The sequence below is a fragment of the Lycorma delicatula genome, chromosome 2 (genome assembly GCF_047948215.1).
Source record: "Lycorma delicatula isolate Av1 chromosome 2, ASM4794821v1, whole genome shotgun sequence".
NCBI lineage: Eukaryota > Metazoa > Arthropoda > Insecta > Hemiptera > Fulgoridae > Lycorma > Lycorma delicatula.
Window position 1 is genome coordinate 177,292,180 of NC_134456.1, and position 21,855 is coordinate 177,314,034.

Below are 21,855 nucleotides of genomic sequence, written 5' to 3' on the forward strand. Positions count from 1 at the left end.
GTATTTCCAATGCTGAAATAAAGATCATATGATTAGAAAAAATTAAAAAACAAAAGGTCAGACGATCTGCTTCAATAGTTCTTGTAACCAACCAAATGAATAATAGAAAATTACACGTGGCCTTGTTTTGCAGAAAATATCTTATCACCAATTATTAAACATCATCAATTTTTAATTATTAATTGATTACTATTGTGATCAAGTGACAAAATCAAAGACAAACAATATAAATACGTACTTTGAAAAGTAAAAAATATATTGCTGAATAAAGGATAATTATTATTAAGGAAAAGGTTACAATAAAAGGTTAAGTAATAATATAGTGGAATAATCAGTGAACACTGACTACTGCAGCAATCATGTTGTTTAATCTTCATAATGTTACATATAAAAATTATATCATAAAATCATACGAGTTATAATGATACCCTCAATAAATATATAAGGAGTATTTTATTAATTACTACAACTGCGATTACAAGCTTACATATGATTTTCCAAGTTTTTATTTGGTTCAGAGTGAATAACAAAGATCTAAAACAGAGTTAAATAACTGTATCAAACAACATCCTTATTCTGTTCTCAATCTACATCTGTTCTCTAGGGTGAATTTGCTGTTCAGTGATAATGAACTCCCAGACATTTGTACAGACTATATTTTCATTTATGGTTTATTTTGGAATCTTAATTCTGTTTGGAAATAAAATTTGTTGGTTTAGTATTTTATTCAGCACATGTTTTATTAATTTTTTAACCTACTGTATGTACGAACCTATTTTTTATCAGCTGAAGCAAACTTGCATAACTTTTTATGTGAAAAAATAGTAAATCAATTGAAACGTTTGTCAAAGATTTAGCAATACTTCATTCTACTTGGTCAGAAATTAAAAAAAATATTAATGGTTCCAAGTATTCCAGAACTACTTGAAAACAAACTATTAAGCAAAAGTATTATAACAAACAAACAATCTCTTATGAAGGATGTTAAGTTTAATTAATTTTAGCTATTCAATACCAAATTTTGTGAAAGTATTAAAGATAAGGTTCTTTTAAAATGAAAGAATATTTTTCCAACTTAGCTACAATAAAATTATGAAAATACATATAGAAAAATGTCTGTCAGAAAAACTAACTCATGACAAGATTATCATTTTAGTAGCAGTCAATAAGTCAGGAATGAAAGCTTAATACTTCCTGTTCATTGAACAACACAAAAGAAAATAACAAAAATATTATGATAATTTAGAATTACTGATTAATATAAAATATAACATCTTAATGCAATTTCTTTTCTGTGTGTCTTTCAGAACTAATTATTTGCTACTTCTTCAGTGCAGTATATATACTATAGTATAGCTGTTAAGGGTGCCCATCTTAAAAAGATCCGGAAACCACTCTTTGAGTAAGAAATTGTAAAATATATTGGATGTACACTGTGTCTGTTTAATATGTTGTTTTAATCAAAGTCTGAGTTCAAAAATTTCATACCAACCTACTATGTGGGAAGAGGTTGGTTTTTATGAGTAATTATTAAAATTTGAATTTTGCTTTTAATATCTTTGTATATGTAATTTATTTCTAATCATAATATGATTTTGTTGTGCATCATGCCTACATACATCACACAAATACAAGGAACATATATAAGTATTATAGACCACAGCAGAATCAAAACTTGTAAATTACCTCATAGAATTCACATATGCATGTGCAGACACACACAAGACATTTGCAAATTGACTGCGGTGCCAGTTATGTATATCCTATTCAACTATTTACAGTGAGGCATCTATTCTCCTAGATAATTTAATGAAAAGGTAAAATTTACTATCACTATGGTCCAAAACCAAAGACATGAAGATTGGTGCAGATTGAGCCTAAGTAGGCATAACACTGCTAAGAGTAGCTCATAACACTCTAAGTAATGCTAAGTAACATAAATAGTTCTGTCAATGACTGACAGATAGCATCAGAAGAGGTGAAAACTTACAAGATATGGTTGTCCTACAACACACCAAAAAAAACCAAACACTGAAAAATGGAAACTTTTAACGAATTAAAATTACATGGATTAAAAAAAAATATTGCAGCTAACATGAATAAAACTTGGAAATTTTATTTATATCACATTAAAATTAAGATCTTAACACATCTTATCAACATGATATTTACTAACACAGAAAACTTCACAAAAACAACTAATTAAACAATTACAAAACAGGTTCAATATATTATTCAATTGCATACTCAACAATTTCCTAAACCTTTCCAGACAGATGTAATTAACAATAATAATAGTTTATACTCCACTGAAGAGGATCTGGAAATTAACTCTGAAAACCCTTGAAAGAAAAGTTCCATAAATTTGAAAATGAGTTATCCAATTTTTAATCATTTTCAAACTTCTTTCTGCAAAAAATTTCAAACCACAACCATTTTAAGGAATTAAAAATATTAGACATTATGTACCCAATGAGGCTACATGTGCCAACAAGCAACTGGAAGTCTTCAAACCATTTTGAAAAATTTCAAAGGATTCTGATATAAAGAATTTTAGTCAATATTCAGACAACACAATGTTGGAAAAGAATAAATAATTTTTTTTATACATTCATCAGATATTAATATAATATTTTATCAGACATTGAACAAATTTTAATTCCCTTCATTACCATTACAAGTGGTGGAAGATTCTTGTAGTAAAATAGAAACTTTAGTATTACAAAATTTGACCTTCATAACTAAACAACATATTTCACTAAAAAAAATGATAATGACGTTTTCTTGTTAAGCAAAGTACAACACTTTTTAATCTTTTATAGTTTAATAGATGTGTTTAGAAGTTGAAAACATCAAGACTTTTTTCAAAAAGCAGTAATGATTACAATGACCTTAACAGAACTTTGATTTATATAAATAAGATAAATAGTAAGATAGGTAGTTTGATTTATATTATCATGTTAATTGTAAATGTTTAGTAATATAAAAGACACCAAACATTTTGCTTGTGCTCATTTTTTTATGTTTACCTATATTCTTAGAAGTTCTCATACATTACTACTGGTTTCAATTATGAATAATAAATAAGACTTATTACGTGGTACAGTGATGGTTCTCTGTTAATTAACTTTCATTTGTTAACACTACTTCTTATCCTCCTACCATTTACTTTCCTAATTAATAACTTGTTGAGCTCCTAAATTAATCATACATTGTTATTCTAAATGAGTTTAAAAATGATTTAAGTTAATGTTCTTCCTTTTGTTAACACTACTTCTTATCCTCCCTCCATTTATTTTCCTAATTAATAACTTGTTGAGCTCCTAAATTAATCATACATTGCTATTCTAAATGAGTTTAAAAATGATTTAAGTTAATGTTCTTCATTAACTCGTGTTATGTTAAGTTAATGTTCCACCTTAAAAGTTATATCTCTCTCAACTTTATTCTGTTGTTGATTACATAAGTCAGTACATAAGAATTCAAATTAAGCAACCCAAAAAAAATAAATTAAGTGATATTTTAAAAACTAAACTATTATACTCCTAAAAACTAATTCCCTGATTTTGATCCTTCTACAAGTAATAAACATTGTTCTCTAATGAATTGTAATACTAATACAGACCAGCACCTTTTTTGATACTCACTTAAAGAGATAAATTACTTTTCAACAGGATCATCAAATAAATCTTCAAGCACTTATTTTTCACAATACTTATTAATAATAATTAATCATATATTTTCACAAAATCTCTTCCTTCAAGCGCTGTCATATTTGTTTCAGAAATTGGCCTTGAAACAACTTTCCTATCAACTATAATAAAAGCTGCAATTGCGACAAAAGCCAAAGGTGTAAGTATTGACATCTGTGTACGTAAACCTATATGACTTGAAGAATATAATCCAACAGCAACAAAAAAACTCTAAAATCATAGGAATAAATTGAAGTATTGTTAACAACAGAAATAATACTTAAAAAATTTAATTTATAATTCCTCACAAATTAATTCATTCTATTAATGGATATATTACGAGGGACGATCAGAAAGTAAGTTACAACCCCTCTATGAAACAAACACATATTTATAAGACAATTTTTTTTTTTTTATTGAACAGAAACTACATATTTTTATCTACTTTTCAAAATAATCACCAAGTTTTTCTAAACACTTTTCATACTTTGTGACAAGTTTTTAAATTCCACTCTCATAACGATTTTTTCCAATTTCCTTCAACCATTTAAGTACCGCTTCCTTAAATTCATCATCATTAGCGAAACGCTCCCCTTCGAGGTCTCGCTTGTGAGGACCAAACAGGTGGTAGTTGCAGGGTGCTAGGTCAGTGCTGTAAGGCGGATGAGACCACACTTACCACTTGAATTTTTGCAGTAACTACTTTGTCATATGAGGCTGAATGAGGAGTAGCATTGTCATGAAGAAAAACTACCCCATCGCTCAATCTTCTGGGTTTTCGATCATCAATGACTTAATGTAATTTTTTTAAAGTCTCACAGTAAGATTCAGCATTGACTGTTGCTCCTCGGGACATAAATCCACTGTAAACAACTCCTTCAGGTTCGAAAAAGACTGTCAGCATAATCTTTTGAACATGTGGGGATGTGTTCACTATTTTGGCTGCGGAAGATCTTTGTGACTCCATTCATGTGATCCCCGTTTAGTCTCAGGAGTGTAATGAAGCACCCAGCTCTCATCTCCTGTGATGATTTGTTTCAAAAACTGTGGACCAGTCCTGGAATAACGTTAAAAAAAGAAAGAGCAGATGTAAAACGTTGATGTTTGTGGTTATCGGTCAACAGATGTGAAACCCATCGTGCACACATCTTACGGTAATCAAGCTGATTGTGAATAATAGCAAACAGACTACCATAACTGATGTTAAGTTCACTTGCAATATCTCTATTTTTAATGAGACGGTTACTCAAGATCATTTCATTCATGCGTTCTGCGTTGCCCGTCGTGTTTGCAGTTGAAAGCAGTTCATCACTCACATTTGTTCTTCTGTTTGACACCATTTTGTGATCATCAGGCGTGACATTGCATTCTCACCATATACTTCATCAATTTGGCAATGAATTTCACAACAATTGTAATTTTTTGCCCACAAAAATCAGACTACTGTACGCACTTAGATGCTGGATGAAACCCCAAGAGAATACGCTGTATTGACAACAATATTACAGACGTACTGAATGTCGTACATATTCCTGCTGGCGGAACGTGAAGACAATAACGCAAACAGTGCTGCCACCACAAGACATTAATATATCCCTTTCAGTTCAAGAACACGGCAAGGGTGCAACTTACATTTTGATCCACCTCTCGTACTATGTCCAATAGTTAGATGATTAAGAACAAAAAATTAAGAAAACATTATTATTAAATTAAATATTTAGTGTCTAATAAGAATAACTGATATTTTTTTAACACTAGATAGCAGGTTAAAAATTAAGAAGTACTAAAAGTTAAACTTATTTTATTTATTGATTTCATTTCTTTTTACGCCAATCGTACGCGTTTTAATAAAAAAAAAAACGCCCACCCATCTCTTATGTCATTTCCTTTATTCATTATAGGAATAGTAGGCTGTCAACTCCCTGATTTTTGTTTGTCATCTGTCATCTTTGTTTGAAAGTAAGTGAACTGCAACACTGCATCATTAATAATAATAAAAATAATTTTTTTTTTTTGTGGACGGAGGTGGAAATGCATTTACACACGGAGTGTCGGGCTCCTGTTGATGGTATTATCCAATTATCCAATCACTATCAGCAGACTACCAACTAAAACCAACCCCCCTTTCTACCAGGATTCGATCCGGAACCGTTTAACACATTATTTCCAGTTGAGTCCTCCTATACTACCCTGATTAGGTGTTACCTAATTTTCAGGACTATCCAGGTCAACCTTTTTCGTCCTGGAAATGTTGCCGACGAATCGGGCTAGACTTTCCCAGCTGCTCAGATTACGAAACATCATCGCAACCATATTGTGAGGACTCAGTGCTCCGAGATCCGCCTCCAGTGTCCCTCGATCTGCCACCCACCGAACACATTTGAAAAAGGTGTGGTCAGCGTCGTCCCGTACACCAGAGCAATAGAGGCAGTCGGGAGACGGCGCTTTCCCTATGACATGGAAGTAAGCGCAGAAGTACCCGTAACCAGTTGAAAATTGGGTCTTGTAGTACTCCACCTCTCCATGCCGCCACTCTGTCCACGGTGTGACCAGAGAGATAAGCCTTGCGGTCCATCGTCCTCTGGTCTCGTGGTCCCAGGTCTCTTGCCATGCGAGGAACGTGCGAGTGCGTTCCTCGTTGGCAATGGTCTACCGGTCTTCGCCTGCCCGTCGCCTCCTGTAGATCACCTGGCGCTTCCTTGTCAAAATAGCAATGGGTATGACCGCCGGCGACCACCAGTACTGCAGGTTCGGTAACTATTTATAGTTATTGGTAGGACTTATGCTATATTTCTTTATATTTATGCTATATTTGTAAGTTATATTTCTACATAGTCACTTAAATTTTATATGGGTAAAATCTGAGTTAATTTAAATACTGAATTTATTTAACTAAGAAAATACTATGGCTCATTTATAAGATGACTATTTCAGGCTGCACTCAAATGCTTGTTTTACTCATACATTTTCATTATTTTAGAAGATTCATGTTGAAAATTTAAAGATTGTTGGTATTTTTAAGAATGGTAAATAATAAATGTTAAGTCACTATGTGGTAGAAGAATCTTATCCTTATCAAAATGTAATGATGAAATTTCTCCTGTGATACATGCACAATCTCTTTTCAGACACTAGAAACTTGCGGGGCGCCTCATGGGTTTCCCCTAACAAGTATGCAACTTAGTTTCTTACCAGTCATGGGGTCTTCAGGGGTAGACTGGCTGGGTTCGGCCTGGTGGATTCGGGTCTGTGCCCACAGTGTGGGGTGAAGGACAATGCATTCCATGTGTTGTATAAGTGTTCTAAATATGATCTGGAGCACAATGCAGTAATTTGTTGACTGAACACCATCGAAGCAGCGCTTGATATCAGTCAAAACTGGAAGGACCGCTGCAGAATTTCTGCACTATTTGGCTAGGGAACGGATTGTGGAAGGAATCTAGGGTACTGCTTGGTTTTGTTCCTGCGTACTTTGTTTTGTTAGATTTCTTGTTAGTGTTGTTTTTGTTTTGTGTTATATTGTTTTTGGTTGTTTTGTTATTATTTTCTTTTTTTGTGTTTTTCTGCATTTGTGTCGGATGTGAACTCACTTTACCTTTCAGGTAGGTAAGTAATTAATTCAGTTCCTTTGACGGCTGTAGTTTTCATCAAAGGAGATACTTGAGATTAGAGATGTTTAGAGATATGCTTGTTATTTTTAATAATAGTTACACCAATGGGAATGTTGCTTGTGGCATTCGCATTAGTGGCATCCTGGGCTGGGGTGACAGAGATGTCATATGCCTAAGTTTAAAAGATGACCTCTGATAAAACCCTTTAGGACTAGATACAGAGTGGAAGGTAGGAGGGTGTATTCCCCTAAAGGATCAGCATTACATAATACAGGGGTTGGGAGGGAAGACTGCACAGTACTGTTAACTCAACTTGTGTTAACTCAACTGTGAAATTGACTATTTCTTCTAAAACATTTAACATAATTGTACTATAAAATTAAAAATTTATTAGATATATCTGAAAATTCTCTAAATATCCTACTTTAAGAAAAATAGTTTTATAATTAAATAGCTAACTGCTCATTAGTAATGTGCTGATCTCACCGTGGGTAACAAAGTTACAATCTCCTGAAGTATAGAAGGCGAATGTGGGTTTATTGCCTAAAAAGGATCATGAACTATCTTTTGGGGGTCCTTGTCCTTTTGGGAACTTGTTTGTAAGCATTGTATTTTTTCTCACCATCCACCTTTTCACCTTACCTTTCTTCACTGATCCTGATCACTTTCTTCACTATTTTGGATTCAGTGGGTGTTGGTTCATAATTAAAATATTGGCTTATAGAACCAGTCTATCCTTGAGGAGATCTGGTGAAACAGGTTACTTGAAGACAGATCCGGGACTCTTTTTTCGTGTTTAGTAACTATACTATAAGTCTAATGGCTAAACTGCCAATCTGATAAAGCCAGATCTAATAATTCCTTCTACAATATGTACAACAACTTCCTGTACCCCTAGACAAATATAAATTGTGTACTTAGCACATATTTGTAAACATTTTACACATTTTTATTAATAAATTATTTATCCAGTGGATCTATAGAGAACCATAATGGTGAATGCACAAAGCTATGTAGCTCTGTCGGTCCTTCTTGCCAAGCTGTGAAGCATCTCAGGAATTATGGTTCAAATGATTTCCTCCACACTGTTGTACAATTCTTCATTTGTTTCATACAGAAATTGTAATAAATAAGCATTAATTATTCCCAACAAAGAGTTGTAAGGTTGGGTCAGTTGTCAGGTAAGGTTGGAATTTCATGGCAGTCATTGAGATGAGACTGATGTGTTTGTGAACCATGGTGGATCCAGTGATCTAGAAATAGTTTATTTAAGAAATTGTGTACTCAAACACCAAAATGAGCTGGTCCTTATCTTACTGAAAGCCTTCTTACTGAATGGCTTCTCTTAAAGTTGAAATATTAACCATCTTTCCAATATTTATAAAAAAGAACCCACCATTCACAAACAAGCATTGCGATGTCCTTCCACCTATATCATGACGTGTGATGGGTGCTTTCCAACTTGCATTCAAAATGAGGGTTTCCTAGCCCAGAAAATCACACTCCTGACTTGAGAACTGTGATAAATTGCACATTCATCAGTAAACACTATTATATGGGCACTGCATTTGAAATTATCCTAATAAAGCAAAGCAGGCTGCATCACACTGCTCTGTGTCTTCATCTATAAATCATTACATATGTTAATCAAAATGATTTCATTTTCAAATATTCGTTAATATGCTTACCATATTATTTTGGGTCCAATCCAGACCTTATTTTTGAAATTACTTAAAAGTCTCAATAGTTTACTGAAACATTAGACTTTATTTATTTAGATGTATTTTTCAGTAGACATGACATTGTTTTCAGAAATGGCCATCAAAATGGAAAAAATTCTTTCTATTGTAGGTAACAAACTAAGGAACAACCTTGAGCTACTATGAGATAATATTTTTTGAAATCTGTTTCCACAAATTCACATAACTTTAAGTTTTGTTACTCTTACTGTATATATGTAAAAATATTTATAAATTTTTATAACAGTAACTTCTATGTCCAGAATCACATGCTGTTTGTACTGAATTGTGTACAATGTGAGCTGAAGAACCAATTCCTAAAACAGGTATATCTAAATTACTCTGAACGTTTCTGAACATATTTTCATTCCCCTTTCTCTTCACACCACCAAAATTACTGTTATCAGCAATATAACAAACCAACTTTTCTTCAAGTATGTATTTTTCACACACTGCAAAAGCTACTGAGTCAAAATTTGAGCATAATTAATGCTTTTCAAAGAACGCAACACATTATTATCAAATAAAAATGGCGAAATAACTTTAACAATAATTGCCTCGTTTTGGTTCTAGCCGCTGAAAATTTTGGGTCGTATAACGTTTTAACTTTTTAGTTTAGATGTGCAGTCTGATGTTTTGAAACTGAGTTCGTGTCTGGCAGTGTGGTATGAAAATGTAGCATCTTTAACAGCACACTCCAGATCACTGTTATTGTTATTCCCATCTTTGGCTTTAAATAAATGTCTTCTGTTTGCTGTAGCAATAGCATTAATAGCACTCCTATGTTTAGCTGTTTTCACATGGTCTTCAATATCACCCTTTCCTTTATGTGCAACAGAATATTCTCCAGTACATACAGTGCAATAAACATGTGCTTTGATACTGTCATTACACAATTTCAAAAATTTGTATTCCTGTGACTGGTTAACATTAAACAACACATTTTTTTTGCCCAATGCTATACGATGAGACAAAAAAATAGAGCTAAAATGATCAAAAATGTGTAGATGAGTTACTTCACACACGAAAACAACATAAAACATTGCCCCTGTTGTGTTGTTAAGTGACTAAGTAAAACATTGTGGTAAGACTGGAAGCCACAACTTCATCAAAACTGACGTCAGCACTTGCTCCAAGGTTGGCCGATAGATGTACGGCCATGAGAGAATGTTTAAAAAGTCGACGTCAAATACATAAATCTAAAATTAATAAAAATCCTCACCAGTCATAAAATTCTCAAAGCGCAGACATTTTTGCAATCCTGTACAGCACTAAAAAACCAGGATTGTCCAGGCTAACCCCAGACATATGGTAAGCCTAATCATGCATTGTTAACCATAGTATATTAAGTTTGCCCTTTATTTACGAATATGCCTAGCAGTAGTTTAATTAGAAAATGCTCAGCTGAATTGGTAAGTGATATGTATTTGCATTCACAATTTCTTTTGTCCAGTAAGCGAACTGTATTAAATGCCTTTTCTCCTGATTGAAGCTTGTTGCTTTATGAGGTGGTCCTTGATAAAGCTTAAGCAAAATTTATTCATTTTTTTGGCATTGTTTGCTCTATCCATCATGTACGCAAACACATAACACCAACTACTCCTCAACAATACAAATGTATCTGCTCACATCACCCATTGGCTTAACAAATGAAACAAGAAATCAAGTGAGTGTCCTGTGTGTCCTTGGGAGCAGGAATACAACCGTAAAGAAATTATTTCCTAGGAATGTTTTTTATTTTATGTTTTTAGCCTCTAGGACCATCATTATTATTAATTCAAAGGAGATGAAATGGCAGTTTTGTAGCTTGTGAAAATGTCACATGTGACCTGAATACTGCATGGAATCAGATACTTCATGAATTTAAAAACAGTAGCAACATGTTAATTGCAGAGAAAGGCTTCTCGGATGTACTGTAAAATACTAACACAATACACTATTGGAATTGGTAGAACATTGAAAAAGTTAGTTAGCCTTCTCAGTGTAACAATCAGAAGGAAATGTTTTTTCATGTTTAATGTTTCAAAAAGTTTCATTTTGGTATACAATGGTGTCAGTGGTAAATAAAAATTATAAATTCAAAGTTAATTTGTGCAAGCATTGTAAACAATAGACTGATTTTAAATCAATGCATCTGAACCCAACTCAGTTTTGACTCCAAAGCCAGGAAATGTTATTTTTCCTAATAATTAATTGATTTTTTTATGTATAACAAAATTCATTCTTACCTTCATAAACTTATACAAGGCTGATGACTGTGCGCTCTCATCAGGATAAATTACAGCAATAATAGAGTAGTTCTGGGTATTCAAACAACTGTCTCCCACCCCTAATAAGAAACTGCATGATATTGCAATAAATTCACTGAAAAAAAATTTATCAAAGATAATTTAAAAAAATTTAATTCTATTCACACTTTAGATATAAGTAATTTGAAATAAATACAAAAAAAACATATTTTTACCACATTTTATAATCTTACAAATGTAACATATATCTTTTTATAGAATAATAGAAATGGCTCCATTAAACTATGTAATCTCTAAGGTTTATAATGCTGAACTAAATTATCTGCTTTAGTTCTGTAGTTTGCATTTGTTTATTTCTTTTAAATGTGTATTCCAAGACAACTAGGAAAATATTTAATAACTTCCAAATATGAACCAGTAAGTGAAAATTTTTATTTATTATTTGATTACTATTTTAAGTAGACCGCTGTTCATTCTGGCAGATGAAACAGAAAGAAATCTTCTGTTGATTTTATATAATCACAGACTAAATCTTAATCACAGACTTTATACTTTATCAATTTAATTAGTTATGAAAAATATTTATGTATTCAATTGTTCTTGGACTAATTGTGAGCCACTAATTAATTGTATTTTACATAAAATAATTACTTTAACAATGAGAAACAAAATTTAAAGTATTATACTTGTTTTTTAACACTACAATGTTTTTAACATTGCACAGTATACATTGAAAATTAAATGTTTTAACTTTTTCAGATATATTTTTTAAACTGTTTTGCTTTATCATAACCATTTTATCTATTTTTTGCTATCAAATATAGTCAAAAACAAATGTTCAAATGGTCAAAACAATTCACTATATCTACTCAGAAACAGATCCTCATATTAGTTATGTATGCGTATAAACATCAGACATCTAAATGAATGCTAGTAAATGTAATATGCCTTAAAAGTAAGTAGAAGGATAACTCTTACTCTTAGGGCATATTACTTTAATACAACTACTTTAATACAGGCATATTCTTTGTAGGAAGAATTTTCAGTTTTCAACATACATTAATTAAATGTTAAAGAATTGTCAGAACTTAAATATTTTTAAAACTTAATACTTTTTCATTTAGTTATTTATTTTTACTGTTTGAGATGTAAACCAAATGTATTATAATCACTCACTGATCAACTAGATAAAATTTAATTTTCTATAAAAAAATTAATTAATTAAGACTAAATAACTTTCATAATACCTAAAAATATGTTTTAATGTAATAGAAGCAGCAAAAAAATTATTAAGACAGGTTCATTCATTCTGATAGCATTTGTTAATACAAATATGGAAGTATTAAAATGTTACAACTATTAATCTGAAAGAAAAAAAGCTGATAACGAAGTTGTAATATTCTTGGCATTGAATATTTACTCTTATACAGTGGAAAAATGATATGTAAAAAGCTGATGTGGACACTACATAACTTCTTTGTACACCTATTAAATTACATGTATTTTTTATTACATTTTTTGTTGTTGTTATTATTGAATTATTATTTATTGTAAGATCTTTTTTACAATCAGAGGTTAACAATTATTAATAAATCAATATATTTAAATAAAAAAATGTTAAAAAAAAGGAAATGAAGTCGAATTCTCATCGATGTGCCTTCCCCTTCGTAAAATTCAAATACTTTATCAATTAAATTTTTATTGGGCTATTACTCCAGAAGCACTGAAAATAAGTACTACTTAAAAAGCTCTCTATGAGGGCTTATTGCTGCAATTAAGAAAAAGTCCAAATCCAAATTTTTGGAATTTGGGCTTTTTTGGACACTTTTGGTCTAATCAATTGCAATCAAAAGGGAAGGTGCACAATAATATGTTACAACAGTGTAAAATCCAAAATTTCAGCATTCTACAGCAAGTCATTTTTGAGTTATGCGAGATACATACGTCACGCCTGAATTAATCAAAATGGATATTTACGTTGAAATCTGAAAACCGAGATTTTTCACGATTATAATAAATAAACAAACAATAAATTACAATATATAATACACCAAAAAGAGTCTTAAAAAATTCACAAAAATTGATGTTTTAAACTTTGATCGGCTCCCTTACCTTCAACATTTTCCCCAAAGTAGTTTTTTTTTGGGGTCACTTACATTACTATATGGCTAGGAAGATATATAAGATATTCAGTTAAAAAATATGAAATAAATAAAAGATAGTTTTTTAGTTTTTGGGAAAGGAGGTAATTTTAGAGCATTTTTTTAAACTGTAAAGTAAGCATGCACACATGAACTGAGCTTAGTTTAAAGTGGGGTTATGTTGTCAAAAGTTTAAGAAAACTAACCCCAAAAACTATCTACTCCATTCCCTGGAGATATTGACCCCAAAATTTTACTAAAAAATTAAATTACCCGACATACACGAGTTTGTGTACAAAATTACATCAAAATTGGTTTAGCAATTCAAAAATTATTAAAATTCAATCACACCAAACACGTACTTGTACGTATGTACAATTTTTTTTTTTGGGGATCCCTGAGTCATGAAATGTAGAGAAATGAAAAAAATCATATCCCATTTTTTGATTTATTACCATACTTTCCTTCTTGCAGCATAGCTCTAGAGCTAAGATACCAGGTAAGTAGAAATAATTATTAATTTATAAGTGCAAAAATTAAAATGTCTCTCTAGTTTAGGCAATATTCCTGAATGATTTATAAGTTTTAAAAACTATTAAACTCAGCCTACATAGGATTTTAAAATGCACTATCTATCAAAGGTATCTAATCACTTCGAGGTTTATTCTTGAAGAGAAAATTATTTATGAGATTAGAATTAAGTAATTTAGTAAAGTTATGATAAATTTAACATATTTAGAATAATTGTAACATTAATGTAATGTTACAATAATGTTTGTAATGTTAGAATAATTCTAACATTTTAGAATAATAGTAGAGGACATGTACACACTTTGTTAAAATATTTCGTTCCTGAAAGTAATTTAATGTTCATAATTAGATTTCTCTGCCAATTTTTTACAAGATACCAGACACCTTTAATTTTACTTGGAAATCCATTAATTGTCTTTTTGTTCATTATTATTTTTTTTTTTTACATATACATATAAATATGAAGATAAATCAAAATATTTGAATAAATAATGAATGAATTTAATTTACTCCAATAGTTTGATTCTTTTAAGTATGGATTTTGTGTAAACCAATAATCATGTGTTGATAATTAGTAACTGTTTTTTTTCAAGAACTAGCTTTAAGAAAAGTTGTCACCTTTGTTCTTAAATAAGTTAAAAATTTACTTTTACAGATCACATTGTTATGCATTAACATCTTACACATTATTTCAATTTTAGTAAATGTTAAGTTATTTTCAACATTATTAAGTGAATATAGTCTTCTAAAATTCTCCTTTTTTCTTATTATTATAAAATCTATAAATATTAAATACAATTGTCTGCAAGCAAATAATTGTACTTATGGGTACGATACATGTAGGTGGCAGCGTACTGTGAGCATTTACAGGATTGAGAGTACAACTGTGTTAGTATTATAAAAATATTTTGAATAATCGCTTTCTATTTGAGATAGTTGGCACACGATTACTATTAATAGTTAATAGGTAAGTAATTTTAATATGTATATTTATGTGAATGTAATAAAAATAAAAAATAAAATTTAAGAATTTTTTATATTTTACACATAAAAATATATAATTTTTAAATGTTATATTCATACATTTGTGCAGAGATTGCACATATATTTATTTATATAACATATATGACAAGAACAGAAACTAGTCAGCCTAATTCTGATAGTCTTATTTAATATTGTCTCATGTTCACAGTTTGACAAGAATATTGAGAGACAAACAGATGTAAAAATTTCTTAAAAATACAACTGTATAAAATAGAATAAATAATAATAACAATAAACGTATAACACAAGAAATTTTAATTCAAATAAAAAGACAATTTTTATTTAATGACAGTTAGATTAATAAATACCAAAACACAGTCAAATTCATTAAAAACATTATAATGACCACCAGAAACTAATGTTGTATTAACAACAAGAGACTTCTTTAGGTTTTTCTATAAGTTCTTATTCAGGTCTGGCAATACTTCTGGTTGAACAGTTCTTTCAAGGTGCCATTGTCTGAACACAAATAACAAATTGGATAAAGAGACCTGTTACTCAGAGAAAAAAATCCCTTTTAGTTCCTTCTAGATTCTTCTTTTCATTATTATTTTCTCTCATTCTTCTTAATTGGAAGAAGCCACATTGTAAGAGGACTAAAGGTCCTCTTACAATGTTAATGTCTTGTCACATTTAAAAAAAAAAATTAATAGTATCACACACTGATACGCAGGCCACAATTCAAATTCCATGATCATACATTTAGAAGTTCTAGAGACAATATGTAAAATAGACGCCACTAAACAGCTATAAATACTCACACACAGATTCATTTTCTAGTATTCCCCTTGTTTACTAGATTAAAGAGACATCAAAACATTGAAAAAATGAAAAATATTTTCAATTGGATTACCAATACAATGACCACTTACATAGGCTTACTATACGTCTGGGATTAGCCCGGATAGTCCTGGTTTTTTAGTGCTGTTTGGAGTAATGTCCAGGGATGCAAAAATTTCCAGGGTTAGAGATTTTTATGACTGGAGAGGATTTTTATTAATTTTAGATCTATATATTTCACATCGCATTTTTAAACATTCTCTCACGGCCGTGCATTTCTCGACCGACCTTGGAGCAAGCGCTGACGTCAATTTTGACGAAGGCGTGGCTACTGTTCTTGGCACAACTTTTACCTTAGTCAATTGGCAACACAACAGTGATGATATGTTTATGTTGTTTTCGTGTGTGAAGAAGTAACTCATATACACATTTTTGATAATTTTATTTCCATTCGTTTTTTGTCTCATCGTTTAACAATGGGAAAAAAATGTGTGTTTAATGTTAACCAGTCAGAGGAATACAAATTTTTGAAATTGTGTAATGACAGTAACAATGGACATGTTTATTGCACAGTACATACTGGAGAATTTTCTGTTGCACATAAATGAAAGGAAAGGTGACATTAACCACATGAAGGCAGGTAAATATAGAAGTGCTATTAATGCTACTGCTTCAACAAACATTAGATATATTTTTAAAGCCAAAGATGGGAATAACAAAACAGTGATCTAGAGTGTACTGTTAAAGGGGCTACATTTTCATATCACACTGCTAGACACAAACTCAGTTTCAAAACATCAGACTGCACATCTAAACTGGTTAAAATGTTAAATGACCCAAAATTTTCATCTGCTAGAACCGAAACCGAGGCAATTATTGTAAACGTTTTTTTGCCATTTATATTTGATAATAATGTGTTGCGTTCTTCGAAAAGCATTAATTATGTATCAGTAACGATGCTCCAACAGAAGTGAAGTAAAACTTGTTCCGATTGTTGTAAGATATTTCTGTCTGGAGGAGGGAATTTAAGTTAAACTTTTAAATTTCGATGAAGTGTCAAGTGAAACTGCTCAAATTTTGACTCAGTATCTTTTGCAGTGTGTGAAAAATACATATTTGAAGAAAAGTTGGTTTGTTATACTGCTGTTAACAGTAATTTTGATGATGTGAAGAGAAAAGGGAATGAAAATGTGTTCAAAAAACTTCAGAGTGTTTTAGATGTACCTATGATAGGAATTGGTTGTTCAGCTCACATTGTACAAAATTCAGTACAAATAGCATGTGATTTTCTATCCCTAGCCATAGAAGTTACTATTATAAAAATTTATAAATATTTTAACATATATACAGTAAGAGTAACAAAACTTAAAGTTATGTGAATTTGTGAAAACAGATTTCAAAAAATATTATCTCATAGAAGCACAAGGTTGTTCCTTAGTTTGTTACCAACAATAGAAAGAATTTTTTCCATTTTGATGGCCTAAAATCATACTTCTTATCTTGTGACAAGTGCCCAAAATTATTATTTGATTTTTTGAAAAATCCAGAAAGTGAACTATTTTTGAAGTTTTTATATGGTATGACACAGTTATTTAATAATGTAGATCTGAAATTGTACGCTAATTCTATTATAGCAGCAGAAGCTTTTCAGACATATTTTGAATCAATTTGTCAACTTCAGAAAAGAAAAACTCACAAATTTATACCATCTTCTGCCAAAGAATTGCTATGCACTCTAAAATAAAATAATGATGTTCAAGAACAAAAATTCTTCTCAAGCATAAACAATTTTTATAATTCTAGTTTCTAATACTTAGAATTGTGGAGAACCAGTTTTGATAAAGATAGTAAGTGTCAGTAGATAAATTTATGAACAGATTGCCTGGTCTGATTTAGAAGAGCGTGCACAAATTGTTATTGAAATTATATAAGATTCCATAAATATTGATGACCTACTTGATGAATGTACATTGTTGAACCAGGTAATTTAAAACCAAAGGGTAGGTTGTGGTTCAAGTTCTGAAAAGTACCAGATGCTGTTGAAGAGAAGTGGAATGCAATTTTTAACATGTTTCAAAAGACTAATATTTCATGTTGCAATATTTCTAAAGTGGTTGAGTGTGCGATATCTTTGCCTGAAACATCTGCTCCAGTTGAGAGAGTTTTTTCAATTACAGGGAAAATTTGGTCTTCAGAAAGGGGTAGACTTTCAATATCTGCTGTTAAAAATCTGCTTAATGTTAAAATTAATTCAGAACTTTCTTTTTGTGAATTTTATGATTTAATTAAAACAAACAAACCATTTCTGAAAAAGTCATGTCTAGTGAAAAATACAACTGAATAAGTAAAGATTAATGTTTCAGTAAATTGAGACTTTTAAGACTTTTAAGTAATTTGAAAAATATGTCCTGGGTTGGACCTAAAAAATAAGGTAAACCTACACTTACTTTGCTTTATAGTATTATTCTACATTACAATAGTCAAACAGTACATAAGTCAAAAGGTTTACATTTACCTAGGTTCTATAAATGAAATATCTGTAGTTTCTTTAAATACTGCATTGTTTGGCAAATTAATATATATTAATGAATAAGAAATAACTTCAATCAATAATCCAAAAACGATTACTCCACTCCTCTTATGCTTAATTTTACTCAGAAATCCATTAAATATTATTTGTAATCCACCTCCTGAAAAAAAAGTAAACTAATAAGATTAAAGATTTCACTAGAGTATAAAAATTTTCAGTTTCTTTAGTTAATAAGTATGAATTACTATCTCCATTGTATCATTGTTACAGCATAAAAAGAATAAATTTATTTAATATTTCAAGTAACGACAAGTCTGACATTCCTACTGGCAATGGAAATGCCAGGTATCATAAATCAGATTTTTTAAAATAAAATAATTTGAATAGGCATTTTAATGCTTTTAAGGAAAGCATTATCCTTTTTGCCAATAGTGATGAGTGGTTTGAAAGATAAAAAAATATCTTGAATTAAAAAAAAAGGAAATTGTAATAGAACCATGAAGAATCACAAAAAAAATTATTATGCTATTGGAAGATTGTAAATTCTTCTAGATTTGTAATTTAAATGTTTCAGAAGCTGAATATGAAGATACCACAGAGAATAATAATAATTATATAATCAAGACAATCACCCTCAGAGATGAAATTTCTGAGAGGAATATTGGTTCTTACATCAGGCCATGAATTTAATATCTGTGACTCATGAATGAAAATAGGATTAAGACTCAAAAACATCCCAAATTGAAAAATGGCTATATTGACATAAAGATTGCTTCATCATGATTGTTTCAGTCTTCTACTTCTTCAAAAAATTGAGGTGATTATTAGGGAGATAACATGTCAAGCAATACATTCCATTTCCAATAATAAATGGAAGACTTCCATATTATCATAACAAATGGTTAAAGGAAAAGCAGTCACAATGAACTGTTTTTAAAAAAATTGTTTTCATATATTCATGTAAATATATTTTTAAATACTAATAATTAAGATTAATTATATCAGTAGAAAATTAAATAAATCACTTTTTTAACTGGAATAATAGGTTACCTGAGATGCCTTAGCACACAAGTTGCAGTTTTAATATATCCCTTGATAAGAAATAAAAAGTCCCGCTGGCTGAATCACCTACCCCCCTGATTGCAATAAAGAAGATCTGTACTGCTGACTTCTAAAAGGAATGGCATAGCAAATTTAACAAACTGGTAGCTGACTCAATTCTTGTTACCCAAGGAAGAAGAGATGGAGTATTTATTTAAAAAATTAAGTATACAATCCACTATTTTGTAAATAAGTGATATTTAATGAAGGATGTCGAATCTTCAACACCCAATAACATTATCTCCCCAATAATATGTAACTCCAGAAATTATTCCCAGCATTAATTAACATTGTACGAAACATTTTTTAGGAGACTGTGATAATTGTTATTTGATTCTTAATTATCACCATTATATATTTCAGAATTTTATCCTTCTGATGTCACTAAATAGTGGGACCATAGTGTAGTAGAGAATCCAATTTATCAATATTACCCTTAAAACAAATCACTATAATTAATTGGAACAACATTTTTGTTTTCTATCTCATGTTAAGTGCTTCTGCACTAGTATATATATACACACTATGTTGCTGTATATATATATATATATATATATATATATATAGATATATATAGTCCATACTATGCTCCAAGATGATATTCAACAGCAACAGTTTCAGCATTGATACTGCTTTATATTTTATGGCACAAAATAATCTCATTGAATACATTAAAAAAACACTTCCTTATTTTTATCTTTGGTTTTTCGTTAAATTAAATAACAATGCTAAACCACTACACAGATCTAAACTATAATTAAAAAAATCAATTCATTTGCTTACCAGTTATTTCACCCACAGAAATAAACATACCAGACAATGCAACTAATTGTTTAGATTTGCTTCCAAAATGTCCTGTAAATCCTAAAGTTGGACTATAAACTGCATATATAAATGCATGTTGTAATCCTGAAAGAAAAAAATTTATTTAATTTTTTTTCTACCAATATTTATATTTTTTAAAATTAGTTTTGGATATGTCAGAGTATAATGGAAATCTATGTCAGTGAAACTAGACTAAGCTCAAATAAATTATCTATATTTCTTGAGTATCTCACAAACATTAGATTTTCTAATGTAATAAAAGAATTTAATACAAGCAAAATAATTCTTATTTTGTACCTATAGTAGAAACAACTATAGAATATTTAAGCAGATGTTAACCAAATAACACTTCTCCAAGTCTCCGCTTTAAAAGAAAGAGTTGGCAACTAACAAGGAGAATTGTGAAATTCTGATGGTATATTTTGGGGAACTACTCAATCATGAAAAATCAGAGAAAAGATTCCCAGCAGTAGAACCAGTTATCACTTCCCAGTTAGTACCAACAACTCTGGAAGAGATTAAAAACATAATACAGTGCCTCAAAAATAACAAAGAATGCAATGAAGACTTTATAATAGTGAAAATGTGAGAATATGCCAGTGAGAATACAAATCTTCTCAATGCATACAGTACTTAGATTTGGGAAGAAGAACTCACAAAGGAGTGAAAAACAGCTCCAATTCATCCACTTCAGGTCAACAATTATATCGAGGAATATCTCTTCTGCCAGTTGCATACAAAACTTTTTCTAGGTTATCTTGACAAATTAGAAGAAAAAATTGATCCACAAATTGGAGAGTATCAAGGTGGATTCAGGAAAGGGAGATCTAGTGTAGAACAGATTAGCCTGAAAACAGTCATCAGGAAACATCCTGATCAACTTCGTTCATCAATTTGGTGAACAATAGAATAGTGATCTCCATTGTAGATTTTAAAAAGGCTTATGATTCAGTTGACTGAAAAACATTGCTTAACATTCTTAAAGAATTTGGGACAGACCCAAAACTAATAAAACCTCATCAAGCAGACTCTCACAGACACAAAGTCCAAGATTAAATTTAAAGGGGAAATATCTCATGTTTTTGGAGTCAAGACAGGAGTCAGGCAGGAGGACAGACTATCTTCTAGTCTTGGAAAAGGTCATATGAGAATGGAGGAAAGCTTGCAAAGATAAAGGCCTGAAAACAGGTCAAACTGGTATATGCAAGGGAGAATCTAAACATTGATTGTCTAGCCTTTGCAGATGATCTCTTGTCTCTTGGCAGAAGATCTAGAAATGGCAGAACAACAAATAAATATTCTGCATGGAATGGTCAAAATGGCAGATTTTCATAGAAAAAACAGACTAAATGACAAATATTAAAGATGTACCAAAATTGTTACACACAGAGTTTAAAAGAATTAAAAAGACAAGCAAATTACTTGGGTGAAGTTGTCCAACCAAATGGAATGGTCAAGGAAGCAAACATCGACAGGATCAATAAGATTCTTAAATATGGCCTAATAAAGGATGTTTCAATAAGAAATGGATTTCAAGGATGGGCAAATTCAGGCCTACACAAGGATAATCTAACCAGGAGTTTTATATATGGCAGAATGCATAGCTCTAAAG

General features: G+C 30.7%; 1 protein-coding gene across 3 annotated transcripts in view; it reads right to left on the minus strand.

Moving 5' to 3' along the window:
- Positions 1-320: 320 nt before the first annotated feature.
- LOC142319444 (UNC93-like protein MFSD11) overlaps positions 321-21,855 on the minus strand; it is a 62,292-nt gene continuing 40,757 nt past the window's right edge. For 2 of the 3 annotated variants that reach the window (XM_075356737.1, XM_075356738.1), the window contains exons 6-9: positions 20,202-20,327; positions 18,303-18,477; positions 11,271-11,406; positions 321-3,923 (exon numbers count right to left, since the gene is read on the minus strand). In XM_075356737.1, the coding sequence (XP_075212852.1) occupies positions 3,729-3,923; positions 11,271-11,406; positions 18,303-18,477; positions 20,202-20,327 (632 nt within the window). In that variant the 3' untranslated portion in view covers positions 321-3,728. The remainder of the gene's footprint in view (positions 3,924-11,270; positions 11,407-18,302; positions 18,478-20,201; positions 20,328-21,855) is intronic. The other variant, XR_012755199.1, reaches the window with a different exon arrangement.